The following is a 21,414-nucleotide window of genomic DNA, read 5'->3' as shown; positions in this document are numbered from 1 at the left end:
ACTGGTTCATTGGCGAGACTGAAGGTGAGAGGAGCAGCATGGCCTTGGTTGTGGGGCAGACCAGGCCTTCGTTGATGCCTCGGGGTTACTGAAGAAGTTGAAACTGGAGCTGGCTCAATGCCACTGCATTCTGCGCTGGGTTAGTGACTGGCCCCTCCCGTTGGTGTTTGCTCTGAGGAAGACAAACTGGATTGTGTTCATCTGCAACTGCACTGTGAGATGTGAGGAAGTGCTGTAGGCTGTTCTTACAGAAACATGGCTGCATGGCATCATCCACGCACCATAAATCTACAGGCTATAACTCTGAGACTTGGGCTATATCGTTACTTTTTTTGTTACTGTATGTTTTTCTGCTATCATAATTAAATGTGCAGTGTCTTGTGTGCGACTACTGGATCTTCTGTTGAAGGTTAAATAACTTGAACTTGAACTGACCATGTACAAATATAACACATACATTATAGACAAAACAACGTGCCTCACTTTAAGGCAGAAGTTATGTTTATTAGCTGCAATACATTCCTACATATATATCAAAATAAAACTTACTTAATGAAATGCAGGAGGACATTGATGACAAATTTGGCAGATTTAACAATAGGGCTTCCAGGTTCATTGAAGGTACGTGCATTGTGTTCAATATATCGTACCTCCCATATCAGTGATGACATACGTCTGAAAAACAGCAACATGTTGCTTCAGCATAGAATCTTAAATGATTACATAAAAGCCATTTATGAGCACAGGCAACTCCTTACAGGAGATATATCCAAGCAGGGAAAATCATTGGTACTTCTGGAAATTTCTGCAAACAGTGTGATATCAAATCAAAAGTGAGGAAATAAAATTTATTTTCACACATACCTTGTTAAGTGGTAACCAAAACTAAACGAAGGAAATAAAAGCTTTAATAGCTAAGTGGAAATCATATATTACATACTGTTACAGTTGTTTATGGAAGGCAATAAAATGACAACAAACAAAAGAAAATGTCTATATTTTCACAATATTAAAGTCAATGTGGATTGGAAGTCAGGCTTTTCTCCAAACTTTTAATATTCATATCATAATTCATAGTCATGATGGGAATTTTACATTATAAAATTTATTAGCACAAACTTTTATTTCATCTCCACTGTAATTTTTACAAGAGATACAATACTACTGTTTTAATATCTATTAAAATATATCACAAAGCAAATAGATTTCAATATGCTCAAATCATGAACAGAAGCTAAATCAAAAGATCTCTGATTCATAGGAAACACTGCCACCAAACTCTCTTTAAAACTGTGCCAAAGAGAATCTCGAGAGCAAAAGTGTCACAGCATGTATTTATTTATATATTGCCCTAATATTGCAAGTAGCCTGATGAACTCCACAGAAACATTAACAACATAGTTTGGAAGTTATTTTAAGGGACAGAACATGTGTATTTGGATAGACAGTACCTGATTATGGATCATCAACATGGCATTGTGTACGGTAGGGCATCTAACCAACCTTATAGAGTTTTTTGATGAGGTTACAAAGAAAGTTAATGAAGGCAAGGTGGTGAATGTTGTCTACGTGCACTTTAACCAGGCCTTTGACAGAGTCCTGTAGGAAGGGTGGTCCAGCTGATTGTCACTTGGCACTCAGGATGAAGTAATAAACTAGATTTAGCATTGGCTTAGCAGGAGAAGACAGTAGGTAAGTTGCCTGTGACTAGTAGTGTGCTGGGCTTGTTGTTACTTTTTATGTACATTAACAATTTGGACGATAATCTGGTAAATTTGCAGGAGCATGAGCGGTGAGCAAGGTGATAAGAAGCATAGATAGAATTGAGAGCCAGATGCTTTTTCCCTGAGTGAAAATAGATAATACAAGGGGGAATTACTTGAAAGAGATAAGAGGAACGTATATGGAGAATGTCTGAGGTTAAGTTCTTTACACAGGGTGATGGGTGTCTGAAACACCATGCTAGGGGTGGTGGTACAGGCAGATACGTTAGAGGTATTTTAAAAAACTCTAAGATAGGCACATGGATGATAGAAAAAATGGAGAGTTATATAGGAAGGAAGGGTTACTTTGATCTAAGAGTAGTTTAAAAGATTAGCAAAACACCATGGGCCAAAGGGCCTGTATTGCGCTGTAATGTTCGAGGTTTTGTAACACCAAGATTGGGGGTGTAGTGGAGAGCAAGGAAGGCTATTAAAACTTGCAAAGTGATCTGTTCCAGCTGGGAAAATGGGCTGAAAAATGGCAGATAGAATTTAATACAGACAAGTATGAGGTTTTGCACTTTGGATGGACCAACCAGCGTAGAAATTACACAGAGAACAGTGGGGCACTGAGGTGTGCAGTGGAGCAAAGGGATCTAGGAATACAGATCTATAATTCCTAGGTGGCATGGGGTAGACCGAGTCATAAAGAGACTTTCTGAAACAGTGACATTCAATAGACAATAGGTACAGGAGTAGGCCATTCGGCCCTTCGAGCCAGTACCGCCATTCAATGTGATCATGGCTGATCATCCACAATCAGTACCCCATTCCTGCCTTCTCCCCATATCCCTTGACACCACTATCTTTAAGAGCTCTATATAACTCTTTCTTGAAAGCATCCAGAGAATTGGCCCCCACTGCCTGCTGAGGCAGAGCATTCCATTGATCCACAATTCTCTGGGTGAAAAAAGTTTTTCCTGAACTCCCCTGCTAGGTCAATGTCTAACCCAATTTACTATCTCACCTGGAATGCCAAACCATTGACCCTGTTTGACCAATCTCCCCTGCAGGACTTTGTCAAAGCCATGCTAAAGTTCACGTAGATAACCTCCACTGCTTTGCCTTCATCAGCTTTTCTGGTAACTTCCTTGAAAATCTATAAGTTTGATTAGACCTGACTTACCACGCACAAAGCCATGTTGACTATTCCTTAATCAGTTCCTGTCTATGCAAATAATTATATAGTGCACTCCGCTTAATTGGTCTGTCAGTTAATCAAGGCAGCCACTTATTTGGGACAACTCTTAAAGGACAAAACCTAATCAAGAAAATAGTCAATATTCCCTTTGTTTATTTGGGACAATATGCTGATCAATAGGACAGGAGACTGTGGCCAATCTCCAAGAGTACCACAAGCTTGTCGAAGGGTTTGCAGGCTTACGTACCTCAAAGCCCTGGAGAGTTATGTTGACTGGAGCATTATGCTTTGGTTTTTGGTAGGGTCACCCATGCCAAACAGGTTAAAGAGAAGAGGCTAAACTAAGAGTGGTCCACTGGCCCTCCTGGTTCAGGGGTTCAACTCAGGGCTAACAACCCTGACTGGTATGACAATATTGTTATGGAAGCAGCATTGAAAATCCTTCTTCATCCGAGTGTGCTGGTATTCCTGAGTCTCCAGCTGAGACTTGCATGACTGACAGTAGGGAAAACTGAGAGGAAGCTATTGACATGATGAAGGAAGCCCTGAACACTACCAAAGATAGAAGACCAGTGGCATAACAGGCAGAAAGATAGTGGACAAGTAGTTTCCAACTAGCCTTAGTTGTATGTGTTTGTGTTTAAAAAGTAGTGATTTTTACCACTAATAATTGGCAAAAAATAAGCAGGAAAACAATATAGAATTTAGGCTTGAAAATGCCAGAAAAGGCCGGAAGTGAAAATGAAATAATATCACTACTTCAGTAAGGCAGCCCATTATCTACACTAGGTGTCTACACAAATGTTGCTCATTTACAGTCAGTCAAAGGAACACGGCAGTGTGTTGGTTGGTCATCCTATCCAACTACGGTAGTGAAACCTGTGTGGGAGAGTTTTAAATGTGGAAAAACCATTGCACTGCACCAGTTCCACTCTCTGGACCTCAGAATTCCAGGTCCAGTGGTTCAAATAGTCATCACCAACTGGGGTCTTCATTGTTTGCAATGGACAGCCATGACTTCTCTGCACCTTATCATACCCTTCGCTCTCCACAAAGCATGGCAGAGCAGTCTTCTTGTCCATCAGATCTCACTGTTGAGATTACACGCCAAGTCTGCTACAGCTGATTTCACATGCTAAGACAGGCACGTCCCTATTTCAGCAAGTTCTGAGATCCACCAGCTACCTTCACCTGGTTTAGCCTGCCTGCCAAAGTGATGTACCATGGTGTGGCCACTGTTGCATGCAAACAGCTACCTGGAGTCACATGTGACAGCGGAGTGTCCGGTGGGGTCCAAAGGTGAGCGAGCAGCTCCAGAATGGACACAACAAGCCCCTTCACCAGAGGTGCTACCCATCCCTGGACAGCCCATACATGGGAACGTACACTGGATGTATTCCTCCATCGATAACTATTAGCAACTAACACACAGTTTAATAGTATTATAGTAGCATTTGAAATGTTCACATTTGTTCTGTATTTCAGTTATATACATAATTTGTTACACAGTTAAACGGTAGTTTGCCTTTTTTAATGTACCTTTTTATCTATTTCCATGAAACCAGCTAATGGGGGCGGTCGCTTAATTCAGCCAAAATGTACTGGTCCCAATTAACCCAAATCCACTGTCTATCCAGTCCCCTAGAATGACTACTAATAACTTGCTAATACTGATGTCAGGTTCACCGGCATATAATTTCCTGGTATATTCTTAGAGCCTTTCTTGAGCAACATAATTACATTACTTAGCCTCCAATCCTCTGGCACATCACCCATGGCTAGGACATTTTAAATATCTCTGGTAGGGCCCTTGCAATTTTTGTACTAGCTTCCCAAGGTCCAAGGGAACACCTTGTCAGACCCTAGGGATCCACTCTAATTTTCCTCCAGACAGCAAACACTTACTCCTCTGCACCTTGTATAAGAGTCGATGATCTCACTGCTTTTCTGTCTCAATATAGGCTGCATGTCCATCTCCCAAGTAAATACAAACTCAAAATAATCCATTTAAGAGCTCCGCCATCCTTTTCGGTTCCATGCATAGATGATCCATTGCAAGCTCTTTGCTCGTAGTACTTCTATAAGAAGCCCCTGGAATTGTCCTTTATCTTGTCTGCTAAAGCAACCTCATGCCTTCTGATTTCCTTCTTAAATTTCATTTTCACTTCCTCTTTCATTTCTCCTACTCAGGTACCCCATTTGCTCCTTCACTGCCTACACCTGCTGTGCGCCTTCTTTTTCTTTACGGGAGCCTCAACATCTCCTGAAAACCAAGGTTCCCTAAATTTGTTATCTTTGCCTTCTATTCCGATAGGAACATATAAACTCCATCTTCTCAGAATTTCACTTTTGAAGGCCTCCCACTTACAAAGCACACCTTTGCCAGAAAACAGCCTGTCCCAATCCACACTTGCCAAATCCTTTCTGACACCATCAAAATTGGACTTTCTCCAATTTAAAATCATTAACTTGGTCATCCCTTTGTTATTCTTCCGTTTCAGCCTTATAGTCTCAGTATGCAAGCTCTCCTATCTGAGCACCACCATGACATTCTCCCTGAGATGTAATGCCATCCTCCACCTTTGCTCACGCTTCTTTGCTCGCTATTTCGATTATGTTACTCGCTATTTTTGAATATTTGCTTGCCATTTTGAATGTTTTGCACTTGGCCCCCAAGGAACACTATCTCATTCAGCTTTACCTATATATAGTTTGAATGATAATTACTTTTGTTTGATTTTGATTTGATTTAATCCCATCGATTTGATCATATCTAAAACAATGGAACCCTGGAACACTGAGCTGCCAGCCCTGCCACTCTTGCAAGTAAGTCTCATTAATGTTTACAATGTCATAATTCTACGTGCTGATCCATATCCTGAGCTCATCTGCCTTCCCTACAATACTCCTTTCAATGAAATATACACAACTCAGAACATTAGTCTCACAAACTCAATCTTTCGATTCCTGATCTCCTCGTTTAAGCTGATGCAAGAAAGAATACTATAAGCTTAGACAAAGAATTTGTTTAAGACAGAGAAAGACACAGCTGTAAAATTTTAGGGAAGAAATCCTAGGGCTTGGTACACCAAAGTCACTCTACTAGCAGAGAATTCAACTACATTCAGATGATCAGGAAACCAAAAATGGAGGGGGGAAAAAAATGTCTTAGAGGATCAGAGTGACAGAGGACATTACAGGAAGTGAACATTGGCAATTAATGCCTTCTTTGAAGAAAATATAAACAGTGACAAAACTTTCTGACAAATACAGATCAATTATTCGCAGTTCACACTTTTAGCTATTCTTCCATTTCAAATATTCTCCATCAGTAAAAAGGATTGACTTGCTAGGCTGCAGGCAGTTCCTATCTACTGTCAAAGAGATATTTTCCCTTTAAATTCGTCAATCACTTTGCTAATGAAACAAGAGACATATCTGAGCCAGAGCTGTTAAATTTAGTCTATCTATATTACCTCTGCATGAATAGCTTCATAATATCTCAGGGCAACTTTCCAGTACAAACTTCAGATAATAACATCACTGTATGAAACACTGGGTAATAACCTTTGACCTTTTATTCCATACTCTTGTATATTCTTGCATCTATGCCTTATCTCAGTTACCAGAGGTGCTGAAGGACACTGGGAGCATGCCTAAGTTGTTTCTTTCCCCTGCTGGGAGAGGATATTTCACTTAAATAGCTGACAGCAATTGGATTGAAATCTCAGTCAAAAGTGACATCAGAATTTTTATCACTAAGTTAACTATCCATGTTATAGAGAGCTACAATAAGTGCTGGCAACTGTGATTAACAATGCATTTTTGCTTTCACCCACGTATAAAGGTTTGCAAACTCACCTGTAAAACCTATTCTCTAGCCTCTCTTTAATTGTGTTGAGGTCTGTGGGATACGCCACAACTGTACAATACAGAGGATAAGCCTGGAGATCCACAGGTGCCACAAATGGAGCAGCAATATCTGAAAAGAGATTGTATATGTTTGCATTATTCACAATATACAGTAAGTTACTTAATTATCTCACCTTGTTTAATTTATTGTAAGCCTAGAATAGAGACTGCAATTAAAAAAAACTTATCTATACCTTCCTTATGGAGGCATTTCATGCAGATGAGATCAATGCTGAAAATTAGATATGAATGAAATGCATGAGCTATATATTAATTCATTTAAGAAAATGGCACTCTGCAAATTATCTTTTAATTATCAGTTCAGCAGCATGCTTTTTCACCTGTCCTAATTTCATATGATAGAGCAGGCCACCATTCTATATCCTCTCTCAGAGTACTCCCCAATCCCCATTCTTCTCACTTACTTTCTTTTAACTAATTCTCTCTTACATACCAATCAATTCCACCCAGTTTTCAAACCCAGCTACAACAGTAGTCATTTACACCCGCTAATTAATTTATCAACTAGCACACCTTTAGGGTCAAAGGAAGAACACGTAAATGCCACAGAACCCAAGATTCGAGATTGCTTATTGTGTATGAAAGAATGACAAGTGTCAAGGAGAACTAAAAGATTCAATACAGCATTAAAAAAAACATTCAGCATAAAAAAACACAATAAATAAATATAAAAGCAATCCTATAAAACACAATGATTGATCTACATACACAAACTGATTGTATGTGCTGTATATAAAGTGATGCTAGGTGCAGTAGTATCTGAACGTGAGGTTACTCTGCCAGGAAATGACAGAGTGAGTGTTAGCAAGAGGAACTCTTTGAGAGTTCAAGCGGAATACAAAGTCAAGATACCAAGAGCCACGAGGCAGCAATCTGACTGCGACATCACTGACCTTTTAAACTACATCAGCAGCTCACAGTAACTCAAGATGATGGATTTTACTTTTCCCCTGAGTGCAAATTCAGATATCAGCAGAAATTTGGTGCGAATTAGTTCAGTGGGATTGCCTCCAAAATTAAACCCAACTCTACCCAGCAGGAGGACTGGATTTCATCCATTTCAAGATGAAACTTCATCAAGCAACAAAGGGTAGCTCCAACTGCACTGGGCACTTACCATAGGAAAAGGTACTTTAAAGCCAGGAAGGTACTGAGGATTTAGGTTTCATTTTACCCCCTTACTCTTACTGTACATTATTTTTAAACAACTGGCAATAGTCAGGATGAAGGAAAGTTAACCCCAGCAAACCTTTGCATTTTGGATGCAGAGCAAACAGTATTAAAGGACTTTAAACAGCTCCTGCCAATGACACTTAGCTCCGAATTAGTTATCAATGAACTGACAGAAGTTTGACCGTAGGAATATAAACAGAGATTAGGTCACTTAGGCCCCTTGTACCTGCTTCATTATCATCGGAACTGATCTTCTGTCTGCATGTCATATGATTCCATAGCATCCAAAAATCTTTCAATCTCACTTTTGAAGATATTCAGCACTAAGCTTCCAAACCACTTTTCAGTAGAGAATTTCTAAAATTCAGGACCCTCAGTATGAAAAAAATTTCTCCTCTTTTCTGAAAGCCCAACATCTTACTTTAAGATTGCAAGCCTTGGGTCAAGTTCTCCAGCTTTGAGAATATCCATTCCTATACCTAACCTGTAAAGCTTTATAAGAATTTATAAATTTTCATGTAATTACGCCTCACTGTTCTAAACTGAGAGTACAGACCTGGCCTACTTAACCTCTCACTGTACACAAACCCATCAACAAATCTAGCACATCAATCTGACTGAAGTTAGATGAACTCCCTTCTATTGCTAAAATTTCCAATTCAGGAATATTAGTCAATCTTGTAATAGAATCTACAGAGTGTGACTGCCTCCTGGAACAAAACATCTAAGTGAGTTGACTGGGTGAGGGTAGGACTTAAGAACAGGAGGTAGTGAAATCAATTAAAAAATGGATCAAAGCTTCATATTTCAATGCCAGATTTTATTTTTAATTAATTTCTTTTGTTTTATTGCATTAGGACATACCAAGAGTTATGAGTTGACTGATCCCAGCATTAATTCTATTACATTCTTCATCTCTCTTTCTGCAGCCCCATTCTCCTTCCTGAGATTTGTACAATTGTACCTTGTGTTCAGCAGCCGTCAATGGAACACTTGACCCTGGCTCAGTGGGGAACACAGCTGAAATACAACACACATTGTAGATCCAACAGAAATTATATTAATTACTTGACTGAAAAAAAAGCAATTCATATAAAATGATAAACACAAGAGATTCTGCAGATGCTGGAAATCCGGAACAACACACGAAATGCTGGAGGAGTTCAGCAGGTCAGGCACGATCTATGAAAATGAATAAACAGTCGACGTTTCAGTCTGAGACCCTTCTTCAGAACTGGAAAGGAAGGGGAAGATGTCAGAAGAAAAGGTGCAGGGACGGGAAGAAGCACTAGCTAGGTGATAACTGAAGCCAGGTGGGTGGGAAAGATAAAGGGTTGGAGAAGAAGGAATCTGATAGGAGAGCAGAGTTGACCATGGGAGAAAGGGAAGGAGGGATAGCAGGGGAGGTGAGGAGAAGAGGCAAGAGGCCAAGGTGGGCAAAGAAGAAAAGGGAAAGGGAAGTGAAAAAAAATTATCAGGTGAAATCAATGTTCATGCCATCAGGTTGGAGGCTAACTAGGTAAAATATGAGGTGTTCTTCCACTCTGAACATGGGAAAAGAGGAGGCCATGGACCAAGATGTTGGAATGGGAATAGGAATGAAAATGGTTAGCCACTAAGGAAATACTGCTTTTGGCGGATAGAGTGGAGGTTCTCGACCATGCGGTCTCCCAATTTAAGCCATGTCTCACTAATGCAGAAGAGACCGCACCTGATACAATAGACGACCCCAACAGATTCGCAGGTGAAGCACTGCCTCACCTGGAAGGACAGCTTGGGGTCCTGAATGGAAGTGAGACAAGAGGCGAATGGGCGGACATAGCATTTCTGTCGCTTGCAGGGATATGTGTCAAAAAGGAGATTAATGGGGAGGGACAAAGGGACAAGAGAATCACAGAGGGAGCGATCCCTACAGAAAACGAAGTGTGGGTGGGAAGCAAAGATATGTTTAGCAGTGGGATCCTACTGAAGATCGTGCAAGTTGTAGAGAATGTGTTGGATGCAGATGCTCATGGGATGATAGGCGAGGACAAAAGTAACTCTATACCTGTTAAGGCTGCGAGAAGATGCTCCCTTAATCATGTGTAAATCAAGGGTGAGCATACAAGTCTGGGAAATGCAGGAGATGTGAGTGGGGGCTGCATCATCAATATAGAGGAAGGGAAACTGTTTCCTTGCAGGAAGAGAACATCACATCTCTGATGTACTAGAAAGACTCAATCCTGGGTACAAATCCAGTGAAGATGAAGAAATTGAGAAAAGGGAATAGCATTCTTACAGGAGAAAGGGTAGGAAGAGATATAGTTAAGATAGCCATAAGAATTGGTAGATTTATAAAATATGTCAGTAGACAGTTTGTATCCAGATATGGAGACAGAAGAGATTGAGAAAGGGGAGAGAGGTGTCAAAAATGGACTGTGAATTTAAAAGCAGGGTGGAAAGTTGGAGGCAAATTGATGAACTCAGCTTGGGTACATGAAACAGAAACAATGCAGCCATCACTGTAGTTGGGGAGCATTATCAGTAAAGGCTTGGAACATGGGATGTTCCACATAGCCAGCGAAAAGGCAGGCATAGTTGGGGCCCATGCAGGTGCCCATGGCTGCCCCTTTAGTTTGGAGAATGTAGGAGCAGTCAAAAGAAAAATTATTGAGGATGAGGACCAGTTCTGCCAGACAGAAGAGGGTGGTGAGGGAAACTGGTTGGGTCTTTTTTTTTGAGAAAGAAGTGGAGAGATATAATGCCTTCTTGATTAAGGATACAAGTATACAGGGACTGGACATCCATGTTGAAAATGAGGTGGTTAGGGCCAGGGAATTGAAAGTTGTTTAAGGGATTGAGAGCAGGTGAAGTGTCAAAGCTGCAAGTGGATAGGGACTGAACCAAGGGAGATACAATGGAGTTAAGATAAGCGGACACAAGTTCAGTGGGGCAGAATCAGGCAGCGACAAAGGGCCTACACACACAGTAGAAGGCATAAACGAGTGGTGCAGGGTAAGGGAACTATGAGTTGGGTGACAGGGGATGGGAGTTCTCTGGAGTTGATGTGGTCAGTGACAGTATCAGACAATTGTTCTGATGGTCCGGTGAGGGGTCCTTTTCGAGGGGTAAGTAAGAGGGGGTGTTGGGGTTGCCGCTTCACCTCAGCAAGGTAGAGGTCAGCCTGCCACACTACAACAGCACCCGTTCAATAATTCAAGACAAAAAAAAACTTATACCCAACTGCTTGGGTATAACTCTATACTCTTTAGCTACCTAAAGAGTTATTAAGTGAAAAGTAAATAATTTTAAGCGTTTTCTCAGGCAATCTCTCAATTTGCACTGTTTCATTTCATGACTGTTTTGGTATCCTTTAAATCCTTTTTTCTCATTTGTGCTTATATTTTCAAATTGGAGATCAAAACTGGAAAATGAATGTTTTCAGTGGATCTTCCTATGTGATGCAAAAATGGCATTTGGGTTGTGGCCCACATCTCTGCAACAAAATTTCAGCAGCATCTGAGAATGCTGAAGGGATGTTGTGATTTTTTTCAATGGGACTGAGCCAGATTTGAGAACTGGAGTTTGGGGGAGGGCAGGCAGCTAAAAAATACAGATCAAAGCCCAGGATCCAGAAACAATGTTAGAATAATAAAGACCATAAAATACAGGAGCATAAGTAGACCATATGGCCCATCTAGCCTGCTCCATCATTCCACCAGGGTATGAATTTTTCATCAAAGATCAGGGACAGCGGTTTTAAGGGATGCCTTCATTTGGAATCAGGGATAGAGAGGTGCAGGTGCAATGGACTGAAATTCATTGATGTTCAGGGTCTGGGATTAATATCAACAATCAGTTTAAGTGGCCATTGTGAGGTAGAGAAGGATGATAGGTAATGGAGATTCCACATTTTTGGGCTGAGGCCACAGGCAAATTGAAGAGTTGAAGTGAAGTAGATGTTGACAGAGAAATGTCATGTCTCAGAAGAAATCTGAGGGTCCAATCAACTTAGGGACAACAAGGTATCAGCATTGCAAAAAGGTGTTGGAGGATTGAAGCAATTCAGGAGACATTAGAGAGTCAAGCACAAACACTACAAGTTTGGAAGTAAGACTGATGAATTTTGAAGATTCAAAGAGAAGGTATTTTGATACTGATCCTGGCCTACTTCAGTAAAACTTGGTTGTCTCTGGAATGACCAACAATGACAACTAACTGGTCTAAATTTCTCAGAATCAACATATCAGTTGCACAGGGGTGAGACGCTGAGAGGTGTCCACATGAATTTCTAGATTGATACAAAGTGACTAATAAATGGTCAGCTGTAGCTTCAGAAAAAAAATCAGTGTCTAGTCACATGACTCCAAAATTATGTGTCATTTGAATTCTAGGTGTTAAAATGTGCAGAACAATATGTAATTTTAATATAATTTGACTATTTTGAATCCTATCACTTCAGAAATGAATCCTAGTTTATCATTCACATCTATTCATAGTAATAATAATACTTTGATGGTAGTAAACACATAAGTTTGTTAGATAAGTGATGGAGGAATGAAAAGGGTGGCTTTTACACTTGATTATCAATATGTCAGGCGCAGGCATTATTATCTCTGCTTGCACCCAGAGAAAGGAGGTCAGGGCTGTGGGCATGGAAAATGAAAGCAGCAGACAAATGAGAGAAACATGCCACACAGGCATTGGGGTTGCAGCCCACAAGTTTGCAACAGTGATACAATGATTGTTCAACCTATACAAAATGAAAGCTGTAATCGAAAGTTGTATTTCTCAGCATGAATATAACAATAAGATTTTAAAGTCATTGCAATATCCCATTTTAAATATGTGTGCATTATCAAATAGTTCTGGGACTGAAATTATCACTGTTAAACTGAGCAATCCTACATAGTATCAAATCCAAACCTGACATTTTAGGAGAACGAAATACTGAGAATTGAGTAAAATTTCAGCGGAGACAAATTCCATTGATAGATATACCCTGTAAAATTCTAATTTTGTTTAAAACATTGTCCAAGAAATTCACAAGGACCTTCCTCCCCTCTCCCACACACCAAATGAAATTCTTAATGGCGACATTCCAGCAATTATTGAAGCAGGGTTATTAAATTACTACTCTAGGACAAAATTTAATATAAGCAATGATATATATGATTGATTTTACAACATGCTAAATATGAAAATGCATGTCCTAGTTACCATTCAAAGAAAATTATTTGTTTCAATCAGATAACTAATAGATCATTTAACATTTGAAATTTACTGCATACTTCAAAAGAACATTTCCAAATTGATGTGGTTGTTCTACTGCCAAGTAAATGGCTCCTGAAAGGAGTTGAGGAGTGTCAACGAAGAGAAGTGCTGAGATATGACCTGTTCAGTTAACAAATTGCCGAGGAACTGAATTTAAATATTCATGCTAGTGATTAATATATCATATTAAGACAGCAGCAAACTTTATCAAAAGTTAATATCAATCACTCCTCTCAAAAATAACATCTTCAGGATGGCAGCTTTTCCACTGTGCTTTGTATATGCCTTCCTACCCCACCCTCACCCCATAAATCTTGCCTCAAGATTCACCCAGACATGGAACAGCATAAAAGCATGCATTTGCAAATAATATCCTGTTGTATTTATCTAAAAATAATATAACATTTAGAAACCTTTCTTTGTAAAACCATTTTTTTTAAAAAAAGTGTGGGAAAAGATCATGTTGCAAAAACACCCACATTCAGACTGCATTTTGCAGAAAATCTACACCACATTCAATCTACAGAAGATAATTAAAAACAATACAGTTCTATTTCTGCCCATTCCTCAACTAATGACTTAAAAGAAACAAACCTGCTTCATACTCGCTCCCAATGCAGCAATGAACCTCATTATAAGAACAGCAGTTTATGATTGAAATGATCTGGTATCAATCTACACATCATATTTTAACAGGTGTTGATTATTTACTCAGATCATGTTACATAAAAAAATTTAACTCCAGCTACTTTCACACAGGAATTGCAATTAACTTTCACTTCCTTGTTTATCGATCGCCAAAGAATGCAATACATTTTTACATTATATTATAAAACACCACATCTTTTCCACAGAACAAGAAACGTCATTTTGAGTTTTTTTAAAATTCGAATTCTATTTACTCATGAATACTTACACATTTGCTAAACAACAAATCTAATGCTCAACTGTAACATGTGTATAACCATTTCTATAATTGCAATTTGAGTAAAATTAGTAAAATACTTTGCATATTAACTGCAACCCTAAAAGATATAGTTAAGTAAAACTTACACATTATTATAAGAGACTATGTGAGGGATTGTGGCTTTTGTTTTGATTCAATTCACAGTAAGTGTCCATTAGCATGCATTTTAACATTCAGAATTTGAAGATCAAGGAAAACAATTGAATGGGCACCATACCGCAGACACAAAATCTGGATGAACTCAGCATCTGGCCAGCTGAGTTTCTCCAGTAATTTGTGTATTATTGCTGAATGGACACACACATAATTAAGACAAAAAAATTACTACTTTGGCCACAAATTAAACTTACCATTCACTTCCAGAATCAATACACCTAATATCTGATATTTTAAAGATTAGAAGGTGCAGTTATGGCAAAAGTATACTTTCTTTCTTTTATGGTTTCTTTGTACATACCATCAGGAGGTATTACTTCCATATCCCAAGGACTCATCTTCTCAGTGTCACCATTATCCCAGCTAGAAGTAAAAAGACAAAAAGTATGCACAGATTAATATTCACAGATCCTTTACTGAAATCTTGACTCAGAATGAATTTCAATTATACATTTTCTCCTTTAAAGCATATGTGACTTTTTAGAAAGCACAATTCATCAGTTCTACACAGCACACAAATTTCAAAAATTGTCTACCTTGAAAAAAAAATTTAGGAGGAAAATCTCATGCCTTCCCTCAAGTGTTGCATATCTTTCAGTCATAGAAGTCTGAAGGAGAAATGATGAGATGCAAAAGAAAGAAGGGTGATAGGAGGTAGAGGGACTAGAAAGGAGGGAACTGCAGCAAAGGACTTTGGATTTGCTCCTAGAGCATTTGGATGGTAATTATTCAAGAAACAGTTAGCAGCTATTATAATAGACCATGGTTGTATGAAAAAAAGGTCACAGAAAGACCAAGTGGCTTCTTAATTTTAGTGTAATTTTATTACTTTACTATCTACTTTATGTCAGTTTACGTTCAGCATACAGTGTCGATCATCTTACCAGACATTGTAACACTGAAAGAGACTGTCAGGATATTCTGGTTGTAGGGGCTCTTGACTTTCAATTGTCCCAAACCACCATGCATCATCAATCACCGACCGAAAACGATCACCTATTACAGAAACAAATACATTCATATTTTGTTGCCAAACCTCATCAAAGCAAAAGTACTAAAACAATTATCAAAAAAAGTGCCATGCAATGAATATTTTGCAAACCCCTGCAGTAATCTCATATTTCTGATAGAATATCATTCAGTCTTACAAAATTTGTATGGTCTTACTTGACTAAAATATACTAGTTAAACTTCAATAACAACCTTTAAGCTCAACCATGTTATAAACTATTTTTTATAGGAATGATGAAAATCTCATTCCATTGTTGACTGAATATGGGAATGCAGGTTCAGAAACTCTAGTGCATCCAATGCCTGTTCATAGATGGTCATAGCACCAATGATCCAAAATCTGTTTTGAAAATGGATCTGCTGCTACAAGCATTAGTTGTAATGAGTACTGAAGATCAGAATGTCTATCTAGAGTCAGAGCCAATTATCTGGGATGTTGGTGGGGAGGGGAAACGAACACGATATCTGAAGCTCAGGTGAGAAACTGGAGGATGTATTATGCTGTAGTAAAGGGAGTAGAAGTTAAGTTTCAGTCTTCATCAAATGGAGTTTCAACATAGCCCCACAAATGTACTGTGCAGATTGTTCTGGATATGCACGATTCAGGGCCACACACAGTCCTTCCAGGTGAGGGAATACTTTACTTGCAAATATGTCAAAATAACCTACTGTTCCAGTGAAGCCTTCTTTACATTTGTGGGAGCCGACATAGATTGGGGGACTGCCCTGATGTGTATCTTCGCTTGCTCTCATGGTCAACTTCTTTAATTCTATCCACTATTCCCACATGTTGATCCATGGCTGCTCTACTGCCACAGTAAGGCCACTCCCAGCTTGGAGGAGCAACACTTTATATTCTGTTTGGATATCCTTCAATCTGATAGTATAAACATCAAATTCTTCAATTTCCAATAATTCCACTCCCCTACCCATCTCTGCTTTTCCATTTGCCATTCTCCCTCCCCTCTTACCCCTTCTCTTTTCCTCACATGCCTCTGTCACCTCCCTCTGGTGTTTCTCTTCTTTCCCTTTTTCCCATGGTCCACTCTCCTCTCCTCTCAGATTGTGTCTCCTTCAGCCTGTCACCTTTCTCAGCTTCTCATTTCATCACCCCCGGCCACATACCTTCCCCTTCACCTGGCTTTACCTATCACCTTCCAGCTTGTACTCCTTCCCCTCCCTCCACCTGCTTATTCTGCTGTTTTTCCTTTCCTTTTCCAGTCTTGATAAAAGGGACTTTGCCTGAAACATCAACTGTTTATTCTTCTCCACAGATGCTGCCTGACCTGCTGAGTTCATCCAGTAGTTTGTGTGCATGTTTTTCCTGATATAACTTGGTTTATTTCCTTTGCAATAATTGAAAGGGAGCTTTCCATGGTCCTAAGGCAGTATCCATTGTGTAACTACCACTAAAACTGGGGCAATGCACAAGAATGCTGGAGGAACTCAGCAGGTCAGGTAGAGCCTATGCAGGGGAAACAGATAGTTGAAGCTTCAGGTCCAGATGAAGGGCCTGGGCCTGAGACATCAACTAACCACTCCCCTCCATAGATGCTGCTTGACTCACTGAGTTGCTGCTTGACTCATCGAGTTCCTCTAGCAAATTGCGTGTTGCTCCAGATTCCAGCATCTGCAATCTCTTGTGTTGTCACTAGAATTACCTGGCTGAGCATTCAGAGCAGTGTAACTGTAACTGTCAAAATTGCTCTCCATTCTGGAGGGATGGAAAGAAAATCACTGTTCAGTGGTGTAGGAAAATGCAGCTGTGTACGAATTCCCAGGCATACAGTATGTCATTGCTTTATATTGACATATATAAAGTACAAAGTACCATATGATTCAAGAACACCACCAATCACATTCTTAACACATTTACTATGCTCAGTAGGTTAAACGAGATGGAATAATTTGAATTTTCAGTCACTTTCACAGGGTTAACCTTGTCATTCAGAAAGAAAACCAGAGGAGTGACAAATGAAAATACAGAGTTTGATTTGCCTGCCAGGTGTTGAGGGACCCAGAAGTTAACACAATATTGCTCCACTTCAGGTTAAGATACTTTTAAGCCACACAGTATGGCTTATTTTGGAATATATAGGACTTGATTTGTGCTACCACAGTCAAAACAGAAATAATGAGAATCCAAGACCATGTAAGACACTGATAAACCCACTTCCATTACTCACCAACTTTCCATCGTCGAGATTTTGTTTCATCAAACTGTTGTCTGAGTACAAGAAAGTCAATAACATCTGGCATATCATGATATCTACAGTCAAAATAAAAACTACATCATTAAAAGAAAAACCCATGATTTTTGATAATATACAAAGAAAATTAATATCTTTTTGAAGATATTTAAAATACCAGAAATAAAGTTGGATAAGGGACTATGTAATGTTATTGTAATTTTTAAACTTGTTTTATATTGTCATATAAAGTGTTACTTGGAAATTATGTAGCAAATGCAGAAGTTGACATTATTAAACATAAATAAGTTATAACCAACTTCCAGTAAACGAGATTGCCCTTGTTCAATATAACCCATTTTCTAACAATTAATTGTACTGCACTTTATTTCTTTCCAGATTTATATTTTCATTTAATTCACAAAGGCAACACGTACATTATTCTTTAGTATGTCTCTTCCAGAATGAAAGTAATAAAAGTTAAAAATGGACTCCATTGGGTGCCCAATGAATGCAAGTAAAGGCCTCATTAATATAAATGTTGGGAACTCATGGTGCAGTTTTGATATAGCAAACAATCATAAAGCTGAAGATACCAAAAGAAACACAGAAATGCCAAGTTTTTGTTTCCTTGTGGATTAGTGGTTGAGAGTAGAAACACTATACAGACTTATCCTGGGTCTCCCCTGCCTCGTTTTTCCTTTTATTTTCCATGACCAAATTGAACCCTTAATGTCCACTTCCTTCACGATGTGGTTTATACCAAACCAGATTGCAGGTACAGTGTTTGCAGTGAAATTCCACTGCCCCTCTCAGCCATCTAGATATTCCCACTGGATCTGAACAGGAATCCATCTTGAACACCAAAATAAGGCCTGGAAGTTCAAAATCTGGATCTTGTGCAAGAGTTAACATGGGCATTTTCCTCTCCCTATATTCTTGTCCTGAATTCAAGTCAAAGCTTATACATCACCTGGGTCTGAAAGAATTTGCTTCCACCAATAGCACTTCTAAGCCCACGGGGTATGAGCATATGTTGTCAGATTTCATGTTACTGGCTCCCCTGTTTATTTATTTATTTATTTTATTGAGATGGAGTGCAGAATAGGCCATTCCTGCCCTTCAAACCATGCCACCCAGTAATCCCCCAGTTTAATCTTAACCTAATCATGGCACAATTTACAACCACCAATTAACCTACCAACCGGGATGTGGTACAAATTCCTTACAGGCAGTGGCAGAAAATGAACCATTGCTGGTACTGTAAAGTGTCATGGTAACCGTTACACTACCATGCCGCCCTATCAAATGTTGCCAAGTACGTACAAACATCAATTTATAAAGGTGTAATTATTACATTTTACTCTAACAAATGTCTCTTACTTCATAGAAAATGATCCTCCAGTCAATTTGCCAGTGTCTGGATCAAGGAATGCCAGTTTGAGGCAGCAGAGAGATGGAGGTCCCACTTCATATTTGATCCCAACAATTTTCACCAGTTCTTGCTCCTGAAAAAATAAAATATATTCCAAGTTGTACTTATCATGAACCTGCTGGTGTCTACATATTGAATGATCATGCATAATTTTAGAGTCACAAAGGCAACAAGTGTTTTGCAAACAAGGGAAGATGCTTCAGGAAGGGGCAAACTTCAAGAAGTAGAGCATCGATAAGCCTTTTTGGCCATGGTGTCCACATGATTGAACCAGGATAGGCTATTGATGACATTTAACTTCTCAGAACCTGAACCTCAAAGCTGCTTATATACCACCATGCTCCTGTCTACTTCAGTGGTGTTGAGGTGAGGGGATTGAGAGCTTCAGGTTCCTGGAGTGAACATCACCAACAGCCTGCAAAGATCCAACCATATAGATACCACAGACAAGAAACCTCAACAAACACCCCTACTTCCTCGGGAGACTAAAGAAATCTTATATGTCCCTGTCGACTCTTAGCAATTCTCATCGATGCACCAGACAGTATTCTGTACGGATGCATCAAGGCTTGGTAAGGCACAAGTCCACAAGAAACTGCAGCGAGTTACAGACACAGCTCAGCACATCATGGGAAGCAGCTTCCCCTCCATGGAATCTGTCCACACTTCTCACTGCCTCTGTAAAGCAGCCAGCATGATCAAAGACAACACCCACCCCAGTTATTCTCTCTTCCACTGGCAGAAGATACAAAGGCTTGAATCTCAAGGACAGCATCGACCCCACTGTAACAAGACTACTGAATGGTTCTCTTGCACAATAAGGTGGACTCTTGACATCACAATCTCCCTCATTATAATCTTGCACCTTATTGTTTACCTGCATTGCACTTTCTCTGTATGTGTTACAGTTCATTCTACATCCTCTCATAGTTTTACTTTGTTCTACTGTACCTCAATCCACTGTGAAATGACTAGACCTGTATGAACAATATTTTCACTGTATCTCCCTACATGTTACAATAATAAACCATTTTCCATTTCCAATGCATTGGAAAGCACTCTAAATTTTCTAAAGGCAGAAAGAAAATATTCGTAACACAAGTAGTTACTTTTTCATTGATTGGTACCTGCAGCATACAGAAGTCCACTTACATGTTTAAGGAGACCAGATAATGCCCAATGAGAAATCCTAAAAAGTAGATCAATTGTACGGTATGTCCAGTATGGCAGACATACTCTGCCCAACCGTTTCCCCTTTCCTCCAGAGAATACAAGCTTACTCATGGCATACAACACCAAGTGGTTGGAAGATGGGGTTGGTCAACCAAATACACACAAGCCCAATAAAAACACCCATCTAAAATATTCCATACACAACAAAAATAAATCGATTCCGAGTAAATTACATCAGCCAAGGCCTCTACCATGTGTTGCTTACTAGTTACTTCACTGACTCATGGGCCATCATGTTTATTATCTCACAAACGTTGATTAAAATCAATGGAATTTGGGTTTCCCCAAGTTATATGATACTCTTATCATTTAATCTAAAATCATCAAGAAATTAAATCGGAAGGCAGAAACTGATCTGTTAGTTAAATAGCAAATAAAAACAAAGTTTAACAATATGGAAAATACTCTCTTTGACTATAGAGGAAAAAAAGAGTACCTGTATATTTTGAGCGGAAATAGTAAAAACTTGTAAAAACAATTATTCATGAGTAATTTCCTCAGATCCTACAGATGAACACAATATTATGTAAATTTGGGTGCAACATCTACATTCAGAGAAAAAAGTAGACACCCAATAATCCTCTTAAGCAACGTCACAAAAAAACTCTCCCTTGGATTCAAAGAAATTAAATGTCAAAACCATTGTTCTGTTATAATTTATGTTTTGGCAGCAAAACAGAGGAAATTATCTTACATAAACTGTACCAGGATGCCGAAGATACCTTACCCTTAAATCCATCTTGTGCCATGCCTGCTTTTTAGTATTTATGCCAATAATTTTCAGCTTCTTAGCCATTTCAACATAGGCTTCGTGACCCTGTCGAAAATAGTAAACCTAGAATTCAAACGTAAAAATATATTTGTAGCTGATTTGCAATTCCCACAAGAGTCTGCAGATATAAATGACAGTTAAGTTGCAAAACAATGATTTAGTACTAACAGCAATGAATAGTTCCTTGACCAAGGCATAATAATTCAACAATTTGTCAAGGGAGAAGTGCAATATTACCACAAAAAATTTTGAGTATTTATTTCCTGTAATGCTGAAATTAAAAATGAGAAAACAGTAACATTCCTGGTACTACTTTGAGGAAAGGATAACAATGAACAAAGTCATTCTTTTTTAATGAATCAGTATAAAAATACTCTGACGTTTGTGA

General features: G+C 39.0%; 1 protein-coding gene across 4 annotated transcripts in view; it reads right to left on the bottom strand.

Moving 5' to 3' along the window:
- The window catches only part of phip (PHIP subunit of CUL4-Ring ligase complex), a 169,862-nt gene that overhangs the window by 17,751 nt on the left and 130,697 nt on the right, over positions 1-21,414 (bottom strand). For all 4 annotated transcript variants that reach the window (XM_073056444.1, XM_073056443.1, XM_073056440.1 and 1 more), the window contains exons 25-32: positions 20,982-21,089; positions 18,970-19,094; positions 17,584-17,666; positions 15,271-15,382; positions 14,688-14,749; positions 8,875-9,030; positions 6,766-6,886; positions 550-675 (exon numbers count right to left, since the gene is read on the bottom strand). In XM_073056444.1, the coding sequence (XP_072912545.1) occupies positions 550-675; positions 6,766-6,886; positions 8,875-9,030; positions 14,688-14,749; positions 15,271-15,382; positions 17,584-17,666; positions 18,970-19,094; positions 20,982-21,089 (893 nt within the window). The remainder of the gene's footprint in view (positions 1-549; positions 676-6,765; positions 6,887-8,874; positions 9,031-14,687; positions 14,750-15,270; positions 15,383-17,583; positions 17,667-18,969; positions 19,095-20,981; positions 21,090-21,414) is intronic.

This window comes from Hemitrygon akajei, chromosome 9 (genome assembly GCF_048418815.1).
Source record: "Hemitrygon akajei chromosome 9, sHemAka1.3, whole genome shotgun sequence".
NCBI classification, from domain to species: Eukaryota; Metazoa; Chordata; class Chondrichthyes; order Myliobatiformes; family Dasyatidae; genus Hemitrygon; species Hemitrygon akajei.
The sequence above is the reverse complement of the archived record's forward strand: the minus strand, read 5'-3'. Positions and strand labels throughout refer to the sequence as shown.